This window comes from Zootoca vivipara, chromosome 6 (assembly GCF_963506605.1).
Source record: "Zootoca vivipara chromosome 6, rZooViv1.1, whole genome shotgun sequence".
Lineage (NCBI taxonomy): Eukaryota > Metazoa > Chordata > Lepidosauria > Squamata > Lacertidae > Zootoca > Zootoca vivipara.
This window is the reverse complement of record NC_083281.1, coordinates 19,563,397-19,582,896: the sequence shown is the minus strand read 5'-3', so window position 1 is coordinate 19,582,896 and position 19,500 is coordinate 19,563,397. Positions and strand designations below refer to the sequence as shown.

At 48.4% G+C, this 19,500-nt stretch overlaps 1 protein-coding gene across 1 annotated transcript; it reads left to right on the top strand.

Moving 5' to 3' along the window:
• Positions 1-5,624: 5,624 nt before the first annotated feature.
• Positions 5,625-16,470, top strand: AP2S1 (adaptor related protein complex 2 subunit sigma 1). Its single transcript, XM_035120789.2, has 5 exons — positions 5,625-5,698; positions 10,810-10,959; positions 13,007-13,120; positions 14,412-14,471; positions 15,831-16,470. Exons 1-5 carry the CDS (start codon positions 5,696-5,698, stop codon positions 15,930-15,932), a joined length of 429 nt encoding a protein of 142 aa, XP_034976680.1. The 5' UTR covers positions 5,625-5,695; the 3' UTR covers positions 15,933-16,470.
• Positions 16,471-19,500: the final 3,030 nt, after the last annotated feature.

Here is a 19,500-nt window from a genome sequence, read left to right as displayed (position 1 = left end):
AGTGCATATTCTACGTGGTCCCAGGTTCAAACCCTGGAGAACCAGTGTGGTGCAATGGTTAGAGTGCCAGACTCAATGGTTAGAGTGCCTGGGAGACCAGGGTTCGAATCCCCGCTCCGCCATGAAGCTCACTGGGTGACCTTGGGCCAGTCACCATCTCTTAGCCTAGCCTACCTCACCGGGTTGTCCCAATGATGAAATGGGGAGGAGGAGAACCATGTACACCTTGAGCTCCTTGGTAGATAAAGGTGGTATGGAAATTTATTTATTATTATTTATTGAATTTATATACTATACTACTCCCTATACGAGGAGGTCTCAGGGCAGTTCACAGAACAAAATCAAAATAGAAAACCACAAAATATATAATCAAAATAAAAACAGCCCAATAACAACAACACCCCCTGCAAAAAAAACCACCCACATTTTAAAAGGGCGTAGGATGTCAATCAAATCAACCAAAAGCCTGGTTAAAAAGGAATGTTTTTGCCTTGCACCTAAAGGTGTATAATGAAGGCACCTGGCAAACTTCCCTCGGGAGAACATTTAACACGGGGAGCCACTGTGGAGAAGGCCCTGTACTCGTGTTGCCACCAAGAAGGGCCTCTTGGGGTCTGGGTAGGTTCATATGGAAAGAGGTGGTTCTGGAGGTATTTCGGTCCTGAGCAATGTAACAAATAAATAAAATCAGTATGTCCAAGTAGGAGCGGTCAAGACTCCAGGAGATCTGCTTCCAAACATGGACCAATGCTTTGACTTGAAAGAAGGTGAATTCCTATATTCAGATCCTTGGGACAGATAACCAGGCCAAGGGGGTAGGTGTTGGTTGTGTCACACCTTGATTTCCGTCCTTCCTGCCGCTGTGGTGAGATGAGAGCAACGCAATAAACTAGATGGGACCTTTGGCAGGCCTCCTTAGTCTGTCATACAAAGATCAACTGCCTCGTTTTGTACAGTGCCAAGCACCAGTGTTCTATAAACAGATGGCAACAGCATGGAATGTAACCGTCATAATAATTAACAAGAAGGGCAAACAAGCCTTGTGCTTAGAATTCCTCAGCTGTTGTTTATGCTGACCCAAGTCCCTCCCATACACGGAAGCCCCGCCTGCATGGGGAAAGACCTTGCCGGGGGGGGGGGGGCACCAGATGGCAGCAGCATCCTACAGGAGTTTTTGGACCTAGGTGGCTAAACATTTGCCCATGTTCTTACCTGGTGGGAGGCAGGAAGGAGGCGAATTTTATCCCTTCATCCCTTGGAGAAAAGGAGCTGGGTGTCTAAATTCAGATCCACACTGCATTTAAAACACATTACTTCGCCCAAAGCGTCCTGAGAACTGCAGTTACCCTTGCACAGAGCTACAAGTCCCAGTACCCTTAAACGGCAGTTCGCAGGAATCTTGGGCAGGGAGCCAGGTGCTTCAAATGTATGTTTAATGACCTTTAAATGCCTTATATCTCCGCATCTCTGGTATTAGATTAGGAAGAAAGGTAGGTCCAGCTTTATGAGCACCTCAGAGCAGATATTTGCAAAGGTGTGGAGGGGAGCTGGTGAGAGTCACAGGGGAAGCGAATGCCCCTTATAATATTTGTTACTTTTCAACTAAAGTCGTTTATTCTGCGGTGACCTTTACTGCCGCAAAGGCTTGTGTCAATATTTCTCATCCAGGCTCATCGTGGACACTGAGATTTGAACTCTGCTCCTTCCTATACCAGAACTTTGCCCAGACATGTTTCAGAAGGAAATAATCAAGCAGGCAATGAGGAAATAAGAGGGGAGGTTCCTTCCCCCCCCCTGTAGTCCAGAAACATCTGGAGGGTTGCAGGTTCCCATCCAGACAAGCATCCATCCGAACAGCTTCTTATATGGGGGCGGGAGGTCCAGGCAATGGCTGCAGACCCTTCCCAAGGATTTTGCCTGATGGAGCCCTGCCGTCTTACCAAAGAGGTTGCCACTGGGAAAGGAGAGGGGGCACACATCCTGCTTTTCCATTGATCTAGGGAAGTCTGCACAGGCTCAGAACAGCAAGAGAGAGGCATACCACAGGGGTTGGAGGTCTGGGTTAGTTCTACGGGGTGCCCCAAAACGCTCCATACAAACTTCATAAAACATGAAGTTAAGGCGCATCTGGGACTCCTTCCCAACTTTCCCTGCTGGCCTTGGAGGTTTTGCTCCCATGGAGGTCCTTGGGAGTAGAGTGGGGAGTCCTTTGCTTCTCCAGGACCACCAAAGTAATGGGTCACTCTTCCAACATGAGATGGAATTGTAAAGCATTTGGGATACTGAACAATGAAAGCACAGGACTTGCAGCAAAGAATCCTGGGAACTGTAGTTTACTCTTCACATATGCTACAGTCCCCAGCACCCCAACAAACTACAATTCCCAGTATTATCTGGGGAAAGCCCAGTGTTTTAAATTTGTGTTAAAGGTAAAGGGACCCCTGACCGTTAGGTCCAGTCGTGGACGACTCTGGGGTTGCGGTGCTCATCTCGCTTTATTTGCCGAGGGAGCCGGCGTACAGCTTCTGGGTCATAATAATAATTCATTATTTGTACCCCGCCCATCCGGCTGGGTCTCCCCAGCCACTCTGGGCGGCTTCCAGGAAAGATTAAAATACATTAAAATATCACAGATTAAAAACTTCCCTAAACAGGGCTGCCTTCAGGTGTTTTCTAAATGTCAGGTAGTTGTTTATCTCTTTGACCTCTGATGAGAGGGCGTTCCACAGGGTGGGTGCCACTACCGAGAAGGCCCTCTGCCTGGTTCCCTGTAGCTTTGCTTCTCGCAGTGAGGGAACCGCCAGAAGGCCCTCGGCCGCTGGACCTCAGTGTCCGGGAAGAACAATGGGGGTGGAGACGCTCCCTCAGGTATACTGGGCCGAGGCCGTTTAGGGCTTTAAAGGTCAGCACCAACACTTTGAATTGTGCTCAGAAACGTACTGGGAGCCAATGTAGGTCTTTCAGGACCGGTGTTATGTGGTCTCGGCGGCCACTCCCAGTCACCAGCCTAGCTGCCGCATTCTGGATTAGTTGTAGTTTCCAGGTCACCTTCAAAGGCAGCCCCACGTAGAGCGCATTGCAGTAGTCCAAACGGGAGATAACTAGAGCATGCACCACTCTGGCAAGGCAGTCCGCGGGCAGGTAGTGTCATGTGGCCAGCATGACAAAGCCGTTTCTGGCGAACCAGAGCAGTGTACAGAAACGCTGTTTACCTTCCTGCTGGAGCGGTACCTATTTATCTAGGTGCACTTTGACGTGCTTTCAAACTGCTAGGTTGGCAGGAGCAGCAGGGACCGAGCAACGGGAGCTCACCCTGTCACGGGGATTCAAACCACCAACCTTCTGATCGGCAAGCCTCCTCCTCCCATCTAGCCCTGGAAGGCTGATTGGCAGCAGGTTTTCTGAGGTCCTATACTCTGATCTTTTACATCATCTGCTGCCTGGGATTCTTTCAACTGGACATTGGGACATCGTGCATGCAAGGGTGTATTTGCCCAGAGAGTGACAGCCTCTCCGAAACACGTAGCTGACGAGAACTAGAGGTGGGAAAGCCCCAGGACCGGTTGGTACCTGAGTTTTGAAATCTTGACACAAATATATTTTGATGCTGCTCCAGAAAAGGAAAAACCATGTCTGTATCATAGCACTCTGAAAAGCCTACATTTTTTTGTATTGCTAAGCGAGGTAGACCTACGAATTGCTCCTGGCTTTCCGCCCCTTTGGAAATGCTCCGCCAGAGCAAGGGTGGGAGGCAGCTGTCAGCCCACGCTGGGGAGCAGACGTTTATCCTAGACACCTCTGTGCTGAATGCCAGCCCCATGCCAGGACACGATACATAAATAGAGCTAGCAATTAGCAGTGTTTGACTCATTGCAGGAGCCAACACCCAGACTTCCTAGCTTCAGGGTGACAGGCTGGGAAACGAAGTCACTGCCTTTTCATCACACAGTCCCCGGGGACTTCCTTCTCCTCTCTTGCTCGTTTCAAACTTCGTGGGCTTCGTGGTAGAGGAGTGCAGACATCAGGCTTAGGAGATCTACCTTGGGGTGGCTCCCCCCTTTTTAATATAACTTCTGAGATTCAACAACTGAAGCCCAAACTGTGGCTCAAGCATACTTAAAAGTATGTGGACAACAGGGTGTCTCTTTCTGTGAACCTGTTAAGATCAGGAATTTGTCTTTCAGGATCAGAATTATACTCATGGTCCTGTGACACAAAAAATCCACTCCTGGTTTTCCACCTAAGCATTCCATCAGGTTGCAAAGTCAGATGCATCTGCAGGGCCCCTCCATCTTTCCTGCTCAAAGGCCAGCTTTAGCAGTCTTCTCTCTCATTTATCACCACCAGACCTTCCACTGGGTTACAGGAGAGGTGGCACTACAACAGCAGGGCTTCTCCATGAAGACCAGTAACTTTTGGCTCCTCCCTCTTGAAAGCTTTCCACTCTTAAAAAAAAAATTATTTTTAATTTTCAGCTTTTACAAACATTTAAACAAGAAAAACCGAATCTTTACAACTCTTAATTTGCCTTCCTCTCAACTTCCCTCCCCTCCTTTCTGCAGTTATTTATTTCATATCTTTTTATTGCTGCATATCCAATTCAAATATATTTACAAATTTTTCCTTATCTTCCCCTTATTTGTCTCTTACTGCACGTGTTTATATCAGTCCTGCTGATGTTTTTAGTTTTGTTTACAATGTGTTTCCAAATAGTCTATAAATTTTCCTCATTCTGTTTCTAAAAAGAGAAATATTTCCATTCCAACTGGTCATTTTGAAAACTCTGTAACTGAGGAATAATAGTTCCTGGATGATCTTTTCCCTCTTTCAAATTCCTTTGCAAGCCTGACATGTGGGAGCCTTTGTGGCTAAAGGCCTGGATAAAAATGCTTTAAATAAATAAAATAAATGAATAAGTTTCCTTTGTTTCCACGGCCTAACTCAGAAGGAATGGGGAGAAGACCCGATCGTTGTCTCCATTGTTCAACCTTTGGGAGTCAGAAACCCCTACAAACTACCAAGAGCTCTTCCCTGGATCCTGATCCACCTTTTGCCTGCCCCTGCTTCACAGTGGGGTGGAGGAGAGAAGGTAAATTTCACCCGCAAATTGGGGCGTTTTATTTGTTTTATGCGCCTCTTGAAGGGCAACCATTTCCATTAACCTCCATTTTCAATAACCTGCCCCGAGGCGAGGGCGCCCCCTTCTGGGCGCCCCCTCTGCCCTAGCCCCGCTCAGGGCCTACCAGGCCTCGCCAAAGCCGGGGACTCAAGTAACGGCCTGGCGGAGCCTGACCTACGAGGCGCTGGGCTTCGCTTCTCCCGACAAGTCCCCGGCTTGGCGCGAGCGCCGCGTTGCTCGGGCTCCCCCTGCTGGAGGCAGCCTTGCCCTTCCTTAGTGATTCATGGGACTATTCCGTACTCCCATTACCGCTCAGGTCGGAGGAACTACAACTCCCGGCATGCAACGCCGGGTCGGGGGGGGGGAGCGAGCGTATAGCCCTGGTGGAGCGGGTTTTAGCCGTCTCGATGTAGTTCCTCCTCCTGCAGCCATTCTTAAGACTACAACTCCCGACTGCCCGGGGGCCGGGGCGAGCGGCTCACCGGATATCCGGTGGAAAGGGAGGGTCCGGGGAGGGGTGTTGGAGCAGCTGCACCGAGCTCTGCGTGGAAAGAGGATTTAGGGCAGGGGGTCGCCATGGTAAGAAAGGGGTGGGGAGGCACTTGAAATGGGGCTCAGCCGGAGGGGGAGGGAAGGCACGGTCAGCAGTGCCCCCCCCAGGTCCAGGGGTGAAAGGCTTGTTGGGTGTGGGGAGGGAAAGGGATTGCTGGTGGGAGAAATAATGATAATTACAATTATGCCAGTTTTCAATGTTAGCATTTGCTGCAATGCTTCAAGGCAGCGCTAAATCCCTAACGACTGCCCTGCAAGGTAGGCCTCTGGTGTTGTGCCCATGCTTCTCTTAGGGTCAGAAGTCCGGGGCCCATGGCAAGCCGAATGAGAAGCAAGGCTCTGTGGCCGCATCCTGAAGCTGACCTTGCTAAGGCCATTGGCTTCCAGAGCTTTAAATCACCTGGTGTGCTACACCAACCTTGCCATAGCTCAGTGGTTAGAGCACCTGCCTTGCAAGCAGAAGATCGGAGGTTCAATAACAGATAGGGCTGGGAGAGGCTCCTTGCTTGAAATCCCGGAGGACTACTGCCAGGCCCTTGTTCTTGTCATTGGACTACAACTCCCATCGTCCACAGATAGCAGGGTGCCATGGTTAGGGATGATAGGAGTTGTAGTCCAACAACATCTGGGGACCAAAAGTTGAGCAAAGGCTGGAGTGGGCAGTACATAAGCAAGACGGGGCACGGGTTCTTCTGACTTGGTATAAGGCAGCTTTCTATGATCCTCTGCCCAAAATGTGCAAGGGGTATGTGGGTTGGGGAGAGAGAGTATTTTTGGAGGAGAAGGCTTTGAATAGTTGCTAGCCATGAGGGCTATGCTCTGCCTTTACTGCCAGAAGCAAGGATTTGGTGGAATAACAGTAACGTTTAAGTAGGCTTTCCTTGCGCTTGATCCAGGCATTTATGAAATATTAACTGTACATCTATGGCTTTATCGTTCTGTATCATTTATATTGTTTTCATTGTTTCCAGAACATGTGCTTTACTTTTGCCTTTGGGGCTGCAAAGCAGGTTATAAATTTGCAAAACAAATAACAATAAACTGGAATCCTCCTCTTGATGCGCAACTTGGAGAGCGTGCATGGACTTAGTGAGATTTTCCTATTGGGAAGAAGGATGTGCAAGTGCTGCCCATAGTTGGAAAGTAGCTAGAAGATGCCTACAGGAGATGGTGGTAGTGCCCCATTTGACTGGCACATGTAGAGGAGGTGGTTGTTGTTCAGGGCAGAGAGCAGTCCATTCTCATGGAAGTTGCATCTTTTCTTCTTCCTATCCCTTTTCCCCTGATCACCAAGTGCTCTCTAGGAAACCCAGCAAGTGGAGTTATCCAGAAATGCCAATATTTCCACTGCAACATATTATGGTTTTTAATCCAGTGACTTGGGTGTAGTGCATTGCAGACACAGTGGGTTCAAGATTATGGCGTGCCTTTAATAGAATCATAGAGTTTTAGAGTTGGAAGGGTACAACCCCCTGCATTTTGAGGAACCTCAACTAAAGCATCCATGACAGATGGCCATCCAACCTCTGCTTAAAAACCTCCACGGAAGGAGACTTCACAATCTCCAGAGTGAGTCTGTTCTTTTGCGGTTGGTCAGTCACATAAATCAAGGAATCTTAGTCAGTTGTAAGAGGATTAAACTGTTCTACATTTGCCTATGAATAAGATAATATTTCTGCAGGTAAAAATATACTTGTTTTATCTTGGCAAACCCCATCTTAGAAAAGGCATTCTGCTATTTTGCTTCCCATCTGCACTTAGATTAAAACAAACCTTTTAGAAAAGTAAGTACCGTAAGTTGTGCTGCCTGATATAAGCCATCAAAACCTTTTGATTTGTGAAAAGGGTGGTTGTGATTTATTAACTAAATATTGCAAACAACAAAACAAAAATCTGTTCTTGAGTTCATTAGAGTTTGTTACAACTTGTATTCCCATAAAGAGTTCCTTGTCAAACTCTTCTAGCTGGATATTGTGCAAATTCTTTTTGGAAGTGGTCCACTTCATTAGAGTGGGGAGGAGACTGGCCTCTTTCTGTGGCTTGGCTTGCTTGCTTGAGTTACCTGGAATCTTTACATTTCTTAATGTGAAGTCTTTGCTTTGCTTCAGCTGTGGTGTGGATGGAACTGTGCTCCTAGCTTGTGGTGTAGCTTCGAAGTAGATTTCTTTTTGGTCTCTTGATACTAGAATAACATGCAAATCATAACATGCTTTTTCTGGTTCAGATCTTGAATATCACTCCTAAAAATGTGCATTAAGATATGATTTTATAATTTATTTATTTTTTAAAAAAACCTTTGCTCGGGCCTGAACACAGTATTCTTTGGAAGCATCTGTTATTGAGAATTCTGGAGAGAGATAACATGTTCATATGCTTGTGAATCTGTGGCTCTTCCTCTCTAGTCAATTCTTGCAGGAGGAGAAATTCTAAAGGGAAGGATCTGTCTGTTAGTTGTGCAACTCTCATTTCCCTTGTGGCTTTTCCGTGGAAATGCGTATCCACTACACAACCTCGTTGGATAACAAGGGGCACTATCTGTTAATTTGGGTGTCTGCATTCTTTTTTTAAAAAATGCAAATACACACAAGCAGCCAAGCAGAGTCTTTTCCATGGGTGTTTCCGCTTACAGAATATTCGCTGACGTCTGCATATTGAAGGAGCGGAAGCTCAATTCAGGCATGGTGTTTCACAGTGCAAGTGGATGTTACAGCCAGGACGCGGGTGACACTGTGATCCAAACCACTCAGCCTCTTGGGCTTGCCGATCAGAACGTCGGCAGTTCGAATCCCCGCGGCAGGGTGAGCTGTTGCTCTGTCCCAGCTTCTGCCAACCTAGCAGTTCGAAAGCACACCAGTACAAGTAGATAAATAGGTACTGCTGCGGGGGGGGGGTGTTTAAACGGCATTTCTGTGTGCTCTGGTTTCCATCGCAGTGTCCCGTTGCGCCAGAAGCGGTTTAGTCCTGCTGGCCACATGACCTGGAAAGCTGTCTGTGGACAAACGCTGGCTCCCTCGGCCTGAAAGCGAGATGAGCACTGCAACCCCATAGTCACCCCTGACTGGACTTAACCGTCCAGTGGTCCTTTACCTTTTGCAGCCAGGAAATAAACCTTGAAGGACCACATTTGGCCCCTGCTGGAGAACGCAGGATGCCACCTGGTGTCAGAAGTGCCCCATGCAATGATAGACAGAACTTCAAGAGAGCGTTACTCTTGCGTGCCTGCACTTTGGGCTGGAGCGCAAATATTCTTGTAGCACCAGACTTGCACTGCCCTGTGTTTCCCTGCAGCTTGCTCATTTCCTGGAAGCTTCATGCCCAGGCAATATCCTTTGGGAATGACAGGGCTGCGTATCTCCTGTAGGCTGCATTAGGACAGTGCTGTCATACTTGGGACCAGATCTCTCGGGAGGTGTGCCACCGCTGTCGTGCCGCCTCTGTGATGAGGAAAGCAGGATGGTGTGGATGCTTGTTCAGCCTCTTTTTATTTTATTTTTATTTTAAAAAGCAACATCATGTGACGCTGGAACAGATAGCCAGCCATCCCTTGTTTGTCTTTGCTGATTCTGCTGGGCTGGCTTTCTCGATACAGGGTGGGGTCCCTTTCCTATCTCTTGAGCACACTAGGCATGAAGAGGCATGGATGGAGGCTGAGGAGAAACAGCTGCTCTGTTCTTTAGGGACGTCCTTGAGCTTCCCCCTGAAGCACAATCCATGCACAGCACAGCAAAAGGAAGTCAGGGGGAGGAAAGGGGAAGGAAGCAGCTGGGAGGCAGGAGCTGTTCTGGTCAGGACAGCCCTCAACAGCCCAGTTTCGCTCCCATCAGCTCTAGCCAAAATATTGAGGGGTGTTGTAGTGCATCTGTAGGGCACCGAGTTGGCAAAGGCTGAGTTTCGGCATTAAACCGCCCCCATGTTGGGAGGAAGACTCGGAACCACTGTGAATGTTTGCATTTTAGAAAAAGTTAAAATCTGCATGGCTGTGTGGTCCTGTACAGTCTTGCTTGGGCGTAAAGCCCGCTGATCTTAAACCATAAGCTGTAATTCTCGGGAGGCTCCGTAATACATTTCGGGAAATGAATAACAACGGTCCCAGTGAGCCCAAGGAAACCGTGCTTTGAGGAGAAGGTCTGTTGCTTCTCTGTGTGAGTGCCTGCTCAGGCCTTGCTGCTTTCCACTCAGCCTTTTCGGGGGGTGGTTGAAGCCATCATGTGTGTGTGCATTAGTTACGCTTGGCCCAGCCATTCCTGATGCAGAGGCTTGTTCCCAAGGTAGGAAGGCCTTTCTCTCTGAGTGAGTGGTGGCTCTTGGCTTATGTCCAGTGTTAGAAACTCAGATAAATACGCTAATTGCCAAATAGCACCTTAAACCTAGGTTTTGGTCGCCACGAAATGTCTAGGCGTCTTTCTTTTGCAATGTGATTTTTGTGTTGTTATTCATTTCATTTCTATAACGCTTTATATTTTAAAGAAAAAATCTCAAAGTGGTTTACAACACGTTAAAAGAATCCAGAATACTGTAAAACAAGTTCAAGCTTCCAGGAAAATATTTCAGAGCCTTCTCTAAGTGACATTTTGCTTTCCCCATATTTATTTACCTGTTTAAGTTATATAGCTGCCCCGTAGCAGAAGTACTCTAGGAAGACAGTCTGGTGCAGTGGTTAGAATGTCAGAGTAGGGCCTGAGAGATCGGAGATCAGTCGCCAACCTGGCATTCAGAGATTTCCACGTGGTCGCAATTGGACTTGTGCCAGTTGTAAAACGCACTTGGCGCCCGGGGAATTTCGAACATTGCTTGTGTCCTGATAAGAAAGGATACTCCAACAGTGACCATAGGCCAGGCATCCCCAAACTTCGGCCTTCCATATGTTTTGGACTACAATTCCCATCATCCCTGACCACTGGTCCTGTTAGCTAGGGATCATGGGAGTTGTAGGCCAAAACACCTGGAGGGCCGCAGCTTGGGGATGCCTGCCATAGGCAGTTCTCTACCCCTGCACACTGTACAAACAAATACCCAAGAGTAAAGGGTATTCTCAGCTGTAATCTGTTTTTTAAAAAGCATGTCCGGGTATCTGTAGTCTGGGGAGTGTTTATTAAATCCCAGGTATCTTTGATGCTGCTTTCTTCCCCCTTCTACAGATTCGCTTTATTCTGATCCAGAACCGTGCTGGCAAAACGCGTCTGGCCAAGTGGTACATGCAGTTTGACGATGACGAAAAGCAAAAGCTCATCGAGGAGGTCCATGCTGTTGTGACTGTGCGGGACGCAAAGCACACCAACTTTGTTGAGGTAACGTCTCTGTTCACTCACGGCTTTCCTTTGCGTATGAAGCTGTCGTGCTTTTGCCTTCCGCAGGCCGAACTGGCTTCGGCAGAGGGGATTGAAGGACAGAGTCTCTTAGGACCTTTAGCTGTAATGTGGCTTGGCTGGATGGCTCGAGTTACCTGCCATCGTTTGCTGTGTGAGCACCCTCTTGCCTGATCTCTGTGTTTCCGAGTACCGTGTGTTTCCCCAGGCGTCACAAAGTCCTGGAGGCAGCTTCCAGGACAGCATAAAACATCAGCAAAAGCCTCTGTATTTATGCCAATTAGGAATTTGAAGGGCAAGGGGAAGAACATACTGCTATTTACTTATTGAAAGTATTTTTATCCTGCTCTTTGGCTGAAAAGGCTCTCAGAGCAGTTAAAAAACAATCAGGATTACAACCTAAAGTAATCTTAAAAGTGCATATTCTCTGAATACCAAACACTGTTGCAGTGGAACCTCAGTTTCTGAACATAATCCATTCCAGGAAACAGTTTGACTTGCAAAACGTTCGAAAACTGAGGATCAATGGGCGGTTGGCAAAATCCATTGAAAAAATTGAGAAACGCGCCTCCGAAGCTGTTTGACTTCCAAGGCACATTCGAAAATGGAAGCAATTACTTCCAGGTTTTTGGTGTTTGGGTTCCGAATTGTTCGGCTCCCAAGATGCTTGAAAAACCAAGGTTCCACTGTACTTGTATTGGCACCTGCAGTTACTCAGCAAGCGAGGATAAAGACCTTTTTCATGGGTCATAGAACCATAGAATCATAGAACTGGGACCCTCTAGTCCAGGCATCCCCAAACTGCGGCCCTCCAGATGTTTTGGCCTACAACTCCCATGATCCCTAGGTAAGAGGACCAGTGGTCAGGGATGATGGGAATTGTAGTCCAAAACATCTGGAGGGCCGAAGTTTGGGGATGCCTGCTCTAGTCCAACCCTCTGCAATGCGGGAATCCCAGCTAAAGCGTCCATGACAGATGGCCCTCCAAGCTCTGCATATTGAGGTCATTTTTGTATACAGTAGTCCTTCAATGCTTGGTGGTTAGCGATAGGTGCCTTTCCCCGACCAGGAGAACAGCCTCCACAGTCCTACCCTAACCCTGCAATAGACACTGTAAGGGTGACTCCCTACAGGGAGTCAGCCCCCATCATCCTGACGTCCACCTCGCCGAGCACAGAGAGCAGCAGTGGGTCTGAAGAGGCAGAGGGGAGGGGAAAGTCTTGGAGGGAGAGAGAAATCAGCGTGAGGAACAATGGGGAAGCTTGGGGGCGGAGAGATGCAGGCAAGAGCTCAGGGATGTTGGAGAGCCTTGCCACTGCCAGCTCAGGGAGGAGACTGAGAGGGCATCGCTCCTTCCGGCGCAAGAGTTAAGGAGAGCACCGCGACGCAGGTCAAGGGGGAGGCGTTTTGGGGTGCCCTGACTACTTTGCTGGCGTAAGAACAGACGTACGCCATTGCCGGATTCTGATTTGGAATGAGAGGTCATGTTTTAAGCTGTCTCTGCACTGTAAATAGCTTGCACAATAAACGTCTTTAAAGACAAACTGGACTCAAGCGGAGATACTCTAGAGCAGGCATGTCCAACAGGTAGATCGCGATCTACCGATAGATCACTGGATGTCTGTGGTAGATCACCGGTAGATCAGTGGCTCCCCCCAAAGAAGCTAAAAAACTTTGGCTCCCCTAAAAAAAACTCAACACCTTTGACCTGCACCCCTAAAATGACCTGAACCACCAAAAACAGGGCTTTCATTCCTAAAAAAAGCTCAGTGTTGCTTTCCTCCTTCCTAAAGAAGCTCAACAACTTTTACGTGAATCCCAGAAAACAGGGCTTTCCTTCCTAAACAACTTTGACCTCAATCCCCAAAAGGGGGTAGATTACTGCCAGTTTTTAACTCTGAGTAGATCGCAGGCTCTTGGAAGTTGGCCACCCCTGCTCTAGAGTAGCCCCGACGACCCTCAGACAGACACCATCTTGTGCTTCTATCCAGTGATGGCTATTTTCACCACCCTTTCTCCCCCCCCCCAGTTCCGCAACTTCAAAATTATCTACAGGCGCTACGCAGGGCTTTATTTCTGCATTTGTGTGGACGTGAACGACAACAACCTCGCCTACCTAGAAGCCATTCACAACTTTGTGGAGGTGAGTAGTACCTGCAGGCTTAAGTCTGCGCCCTAAGAATGTCCACGCGTGCATGCTCTCACACCCAGGCATGTGTATGAATACATATGCGTTTGATAAGCGACACCCCTGCGCAGATGAGGTGGTACATTATTTCTGATCAGCCAGATACCTGACAAAGCTCCCACTTGCTGTACTAAGAATCACTTTTAGAGAACTACAATTCCAATCGATGCCTTCGGCGGTGTTGGATGGACAGTACAGCAAAGTACATTATGAAGAGAGACTCTTGTCTGTGTGGACAACCCTGCATCAAGGACCTGTGCCCTTATTTATTGCAGTGCCCATTATATATAGACCCAGACAGATTTATAAAACCCCTGTTTACGAATGGAACACATTTGAATAGGGTGGAAAGGATGAAATGGCTGCTGAGCGACACCGACGACTTTGTTACTTATAAAGTAGCACTCTATGCGCTGGCAGCTAAGAAGATTAGGAGGAAGGAACTAGTCAAAATAGCGGTGAACTGCAAAGGGGATTCGAATATTTAATTTGGCACATCTTACTTGAGAATCTTCTGCTATTCTATTCTATTTGAATGACTAAGATAATTTTAGTAGCCTTGACCGTGGTTTTATTGTATGTCTGTGCCCGATGATTTTTATGGTTATTGTTGTTTTTTGTTTTTTCTTCTGAATAATGCCATGTCCTATGGCCAGTGCAATAGAAAGTTTAATTGGAATTGTGTTACTTGAAGAAAAAGAGAGAGAGACATTGCACACACTTTTGTGGACCAAGGAAATCTTTAATAAAAATACATTATAAAAAAAAAAGCTGGTCCCACGTAGAGCGCATTGCGGTAGTCCAAGCGGGAGATAACTCTTTTCAGTTCTATGTCCTTTTATTAAGGGACACGTCAGCATAGGAGTGGAGTGGTAAAGGGGGTACAAGTGAAAGAGGATTGAGCTGAGAAACGTCCTCTTGTTCTGTTTGTCTTGTGGCGAGGAGGAGGATTGAGTTACCTGGGGCAGGAGGCAGGGAAGCAACCAGAAGGGGTTGTGTCCAAGGCATGCCTTCAGAAATTGAAAATGCCCCCCCCCCAATGTTTTCAACCCCTATCCTAATGTTGCCTACTCAAAGTGTTAGAGAGAGTCTTTTCCGTCACCTAATACCTGATCCTTTTCACTGTGCAAAATTAGCACTCCACCGCTGAGCTACAACTGGCCTTGCAAATGTTAGGCACCTTCCTTGCACATGGCCGCGGCCCCCCAAAATCACGACTATCTTCCTCCTCCTCCTCTCTTCCCAGGTGCTGAATGAATATTTCCACAACGTCTGTGAGCTCGACCTCGTCTTCAACTTCTACAAGGTGGGTTTTTGTTCCCTGACCTTTTCCAATAAGGCAGAACGAGGAAGGAAAACGAACCGTGCGTGTGGATAAAACAAAAAACAAAAACCTTGGGGCTCTCGTTTATTTTATTTAGCCTGACAATTCATAGGCCGCATGATTACAGGCTCTGCGCGATGAGCTTAAGAGGTAAATTCAATGAAAAGCTAACCATAAGATTGGAATTGACTTAAAATGGCCACTGAAATGAAAAAAGGGAAGAATGTCGGTTTGGTACACACTCTTGCTACCTGTAAAGAAAAGGGGTGTTGTGTTTTGGTAAGTCTGTGCACCTAGATGGGTCTTGTGTTCATAGTCTTTTTAATTAAAAAAATAAAGAGTCAGGGCACAGTGCCAGCAAAGAACGGGGCAGGGTGACCTGCTGGTGCCAGCCCTGCCCACAAGGTGGCGTTAGACAGCTGCCTAAGGCTGCACACCTTGAAGCTGTATCTGATTCAGCAGCCTCTGAAAGAAGCTTCTGTGTTCCTGGCCTCGCTTCTGGCACCTTGAGAGGAGGAGCAGAGAGGGGTCAAGGAAGGGTGAGGCCCATGAGCGAGACGTCCAGCAGTGGTGGGACTTGAGAGGTACCCAGCATGCAAAAGGCCAAATTTCCCTGCCGGCTGGAGGCCCAGAATTCATGCACCGCAGGAGTGTGGAGCAAGGAAGAGCTTTCTGCTACAGAGTCCAAGGGCAGGAAAGGCCTTGCTGTGGAGCAGGAGGCATGAAGAGGGGCCCAGTCTGGACCTTTAGGAAGCTGTAACCAGCTGGGCAAAACCTGGACCTTGCTGGTACCTCACCAGTGGGTGGGGTCGGAGCAGTGTTGGGTCACCTGCTGCCAGAGGGTGGCTCTGCCTTGCACCCCTTAATAATAATAATGTTCTTATTTATACCCCACACATCTGGCTGGGTTTCCCCAGCCACTCTGGGCAGCTTACAACGTACTGTATAGTGGTACCTTGGTTCTCAAATTTAATCCGTTCCAGGAGTCCGTTTGATCCCCCAAAATGGTTCGAAAACCCAGGTGTGGCTTCCGATTGGCTGCAGGAGCTTCCTGCACTTAATTGGAAGAAGCGGCGGAAGTTCGGCTTCTGAAAAACGTTTGCAAACCGGAACACTCACTTCCGGGTTTGGAGTGTTCGGGAGCCGATTTGTTCGGGAGCCAAGCAGTTCGGCTACCAAGGTATATAAAACACAGTAAAGTATCAAACATTAAAAACTTCCTTTGCTCCCTTTTGGAAAGGTGGCAGAGAAGTTCAGACCCATGCTGCTTTGGATTCTTTCTAGGGGATCCCCCACAGCACCCCCTTTCTTAGAGGAGGAACGTATGTATTTTCTCTGCAGGTTTACACCGTGGTAGACGAGATGTTCCTAGCCGGCGAGATCCGAGAGACCAGCCAGACGAAGGTCCTGAAGCAGCTTCTCATGTTGCAATCCTTGGAATGAGGAGCCGAGAAGTAGATCCCCTCGGATCTCCCCCTGGCAAGATCCTGCCGCTCCCCCCTCCAAGGCTCATCTCTCTTCACCCCGGTCCCCTGAATCAGTGACTTGCTCAGAGCAAATTTTTGCCACTTAACCTGTAGCTGGAGGTTTGCGGAAAGCGGGGGGGGGGGCATCTTGAATTGGCATTCCTAGTTCGGATTCCTAGCCGTGCTTCCTCCTGCATGGGCCGAATATGCAAAGGGGGCGGGGAGGCCGCAGGTTGGGACTGGGTTGCTTTTCTGGAAAAGGGTGGGAGTGGAGAAGTAGAGATAGCTGCCGCACCCCACCCTCCCTGTGCTACCATCCCAACACAACCTTCTGTCTCTGCCCTCCATGTCACCAGCCTGCTGCCCACCCCTGTCCATTCACGTAAGAAAAAAAAGTGTTGTCTGCCGTAGAAGAGGGACCATAAGTGTGTGTGAGTGCGTGTGATGAGTGTTTGTACTGCCAGTAAAGTGATGTACTGATTAAATAAAGCATCTATGGGACACTTAAACACCCACCAAGAGAGTCTCGTTAATGTCTCGTTAATAGTAATAATAATAATGATAATAGAATATTAAAACAATACAGCATTAAATATTAACAACTTCTCTAAACAGGGCTGCCTTCAGATGTCTCCTAAAAGTCTGGTAGTTGTTTTTCTCTTTGACATCTGATGGGAGGGCGGGTGCCACTACCGAGAAGGCCCTCTGCCTGGTTCCCTGTAACTTGGCTTTTCACAGCAAGGGAACCGCCAGAAGGCCCTTGGTACTGGACCTCAGTGTCCGGGCTGGACGATGAGCGTAGAGACGCTCCTTCAGGTATACAGGACCGAGGCTGTTTAGGGCTTTAAAGGTCAGCATCAACACTTTGAACTGTGCTCAGAAACGTACTGGGAGCCATTGTATGTTTGATAGGAGGGCGTTCCTGGAGTCTTAGCCCCAGGATGGTTTCACGTGGTGCTTGGAAGCCTTGGCACCAAGTACACGTCGTAGGTTAATAATAAGCCGCATACAGTAATGGCAGCTTTCCAGTTGCTGGGAACCACAGGAGGACAGAGCGCTCTTGTGCTCAAATCCTACTGGGGGGGGGAGGGTTCCCATGGGCATCTAGCCAGCCACTGAGAACAGGCGTTGCAAGGTGGAGGGTACCTCAGCATTACAAACTACTTGGACATCCAGAAAACTTAATTTATTTGTTGTGTTCACCTCCCACCTTTGACTTCCAGGAGGTCAAGGGTGTGGGGGGGGGGGCTTCTCTCTTATTTAATTTCTACAACAACGCTGTGAAGTAGGCTAGGCTGAGAGGTAGTACCTCTAGCTCAGGATCGCCCAGTGAGCTTCCTGGCCAAGTGGGGATAGGAACTACTCTATTCCAAACTTTAAAATGGAAAGCATAATGCTGGTGATCAACAAAAGAGGTTCAAAGACTCTCTCAAGTCAAATCTAAAAAAATGGTTTAAACACCGACAACTGGGAAACACTGGCCTGCGAGAGCTCCAATTGGAGAACATTTTTTACCAAAGGTGTCATGGGCTTTGAAGATGCTCAAACTCAGGACAAAAGGGAGAAATGTGCTAAGAGGAAGGCACGCTTGACAAACCCCCACAATGATCAACTCCCACCTGGAAACCTATGTCCCCCCCGCCCCCGTGGAAGAACGTGTGGATCCAGAATTTGCCTCCACAGTCACTCACGGACACACTTTTAAAACCATGTTTATGGAAGACAATCTTACTTGGCTATGAGCAATCACCAAAGAGAGAGGGAGAGGGATGAACTCTGGTCTTGCAGGTGCCTCTGACACACTAACCACTACACTACACTGACACTATTATTACCTGTAAGCAAAGTCTTAACTTCCCCGCTTTACCTGCCTCCCCTTCCCAGCATAGACAGCAGCAGAGGTTCTGCTGGTGTCTACGCCTTGGGCTCCTTGGCAAAAGCAGAGGGGAACTGCAGACTTTTTCCACACGTGTGCACATGTGATGAGTTTTCAGGGTTTAGCATTTACCCCAGTAGCTGAACACTCCCACGTGCTTGAGAGAGGACCTCCCCACCATGCACCCTTCCTGCAAAGGGTTTGGTTACACCTTTGGTGGTTTTTGCATGCAACCCTAGAGCCTTCTAAAGGTCAGGGCGACCCAGCTGCAGCACATCTTTCTTTGAAAGCAGTATTTAAACAGGAGGGTCATGAGGCTGCAGATGGGCCTTGATTGCCTCTCGGAAGGGCGGGTAATTTCATGTATTGCATCCTTATTTGCCTTTATATTACTGTCACAGGAGCATGAGGAATCGAGGCTGGAGCCAAGCCTACAGAAGTCTGCCCTCGGCTCCACATGGATCTGAGCCAAGTGTCCCAGTGTGGCTCTTGATGACCTATTGCAAAGGTCAGCAGAGTTTGTGGAGCTGTGTTTTTTTGTCAAAGGCCACCAGGGGGCAGGCTTTTGCACCTGGTTCATGGGGAGCCTCCTACCAAGTCAGGCCAGTTGCCTTACCACAGGGTACAATCTTGATGCCAGTGGGAAAGCAGAGGTAGTGAGGGTCTGTGGTTGAATGGGGGGTGGGGGTGTTCTGAATGCAGCCAAGGCAAGTGTGGCTTCCAAGCTGATTCTAAACATCATCACAACACTTGAGGGACAGTCACCGGCTCCCTAGTGGCCTCTCGGCTACTTTGTTGTTGTTGTTGTTTAGTCATTTAGTCATGTCCGACTCTTCGTGACCCCATGGACCAGAGCACGCCAGGCACTCCTGTCTTCCACTGCCTCCCGCAGTTTGGTCAGATTCATGTTGGTGGCTTCGAGAACACTGTCCAACCATCTCGCCCTCTGTCGTCCTCTTCTCCTAGTGCCCTCCATCTTTCCCAGCATCAGGGTCTTTTCCAGGGAGTCTTCTCATGAGGTGGCCAAAGTATTGGAGCCTCAGCTTCAGGATCTGTCCTTCCAGTGAGCACTCAGGGCTGATTTCCTTCAGACTGGATAGGTTTGATCTTCTTGCAGTCCACGGGACTCTCAAGAGTCTCCTCCAGCACCATAATTCAAAAGCATCAAATCTTCGGCGATCAGCCTTCTTTATGGTCTAGCTCTCACTTCTCGGGGATGCTACCCCTCTGCAAACATATTTTCAAGAAATGGGTGCAGGACCCTGTCTAGGCATGATCTTGGAGGGCTGCTCTCCCCCTGCAGCGGAGGACAGGCAGAAAGGGAGCTCCTTCCACCACCTTCCCAGAGCCACGCCTGGCGTTTTTTGAAGGTTATCCCTTTTGTCCTGCGCCAGGGCTTGGAGTGCTCGGTCAACAAAGCCAGCGTCACGATCTCAGCAGAACCGGCTCGTCAAGTGACTTCCTCCCAAACAACTGCAGGTGCAAGCCTCTTTAAAAAGTGACGTCTTGGGAAGAGGGCGGGTAGTTGCAATTGGAAACAATCTGGCTCTTAACGCTAAAGAAGAAGAAAAATCACAATCTATGGGTGAGGTTTTTCAGCAGCTTCGAAAGAAGGGGCTGACTGACACCCGGCGAGCCTGCTCTGTATCTAGCTGGTCATCTTCAGGTA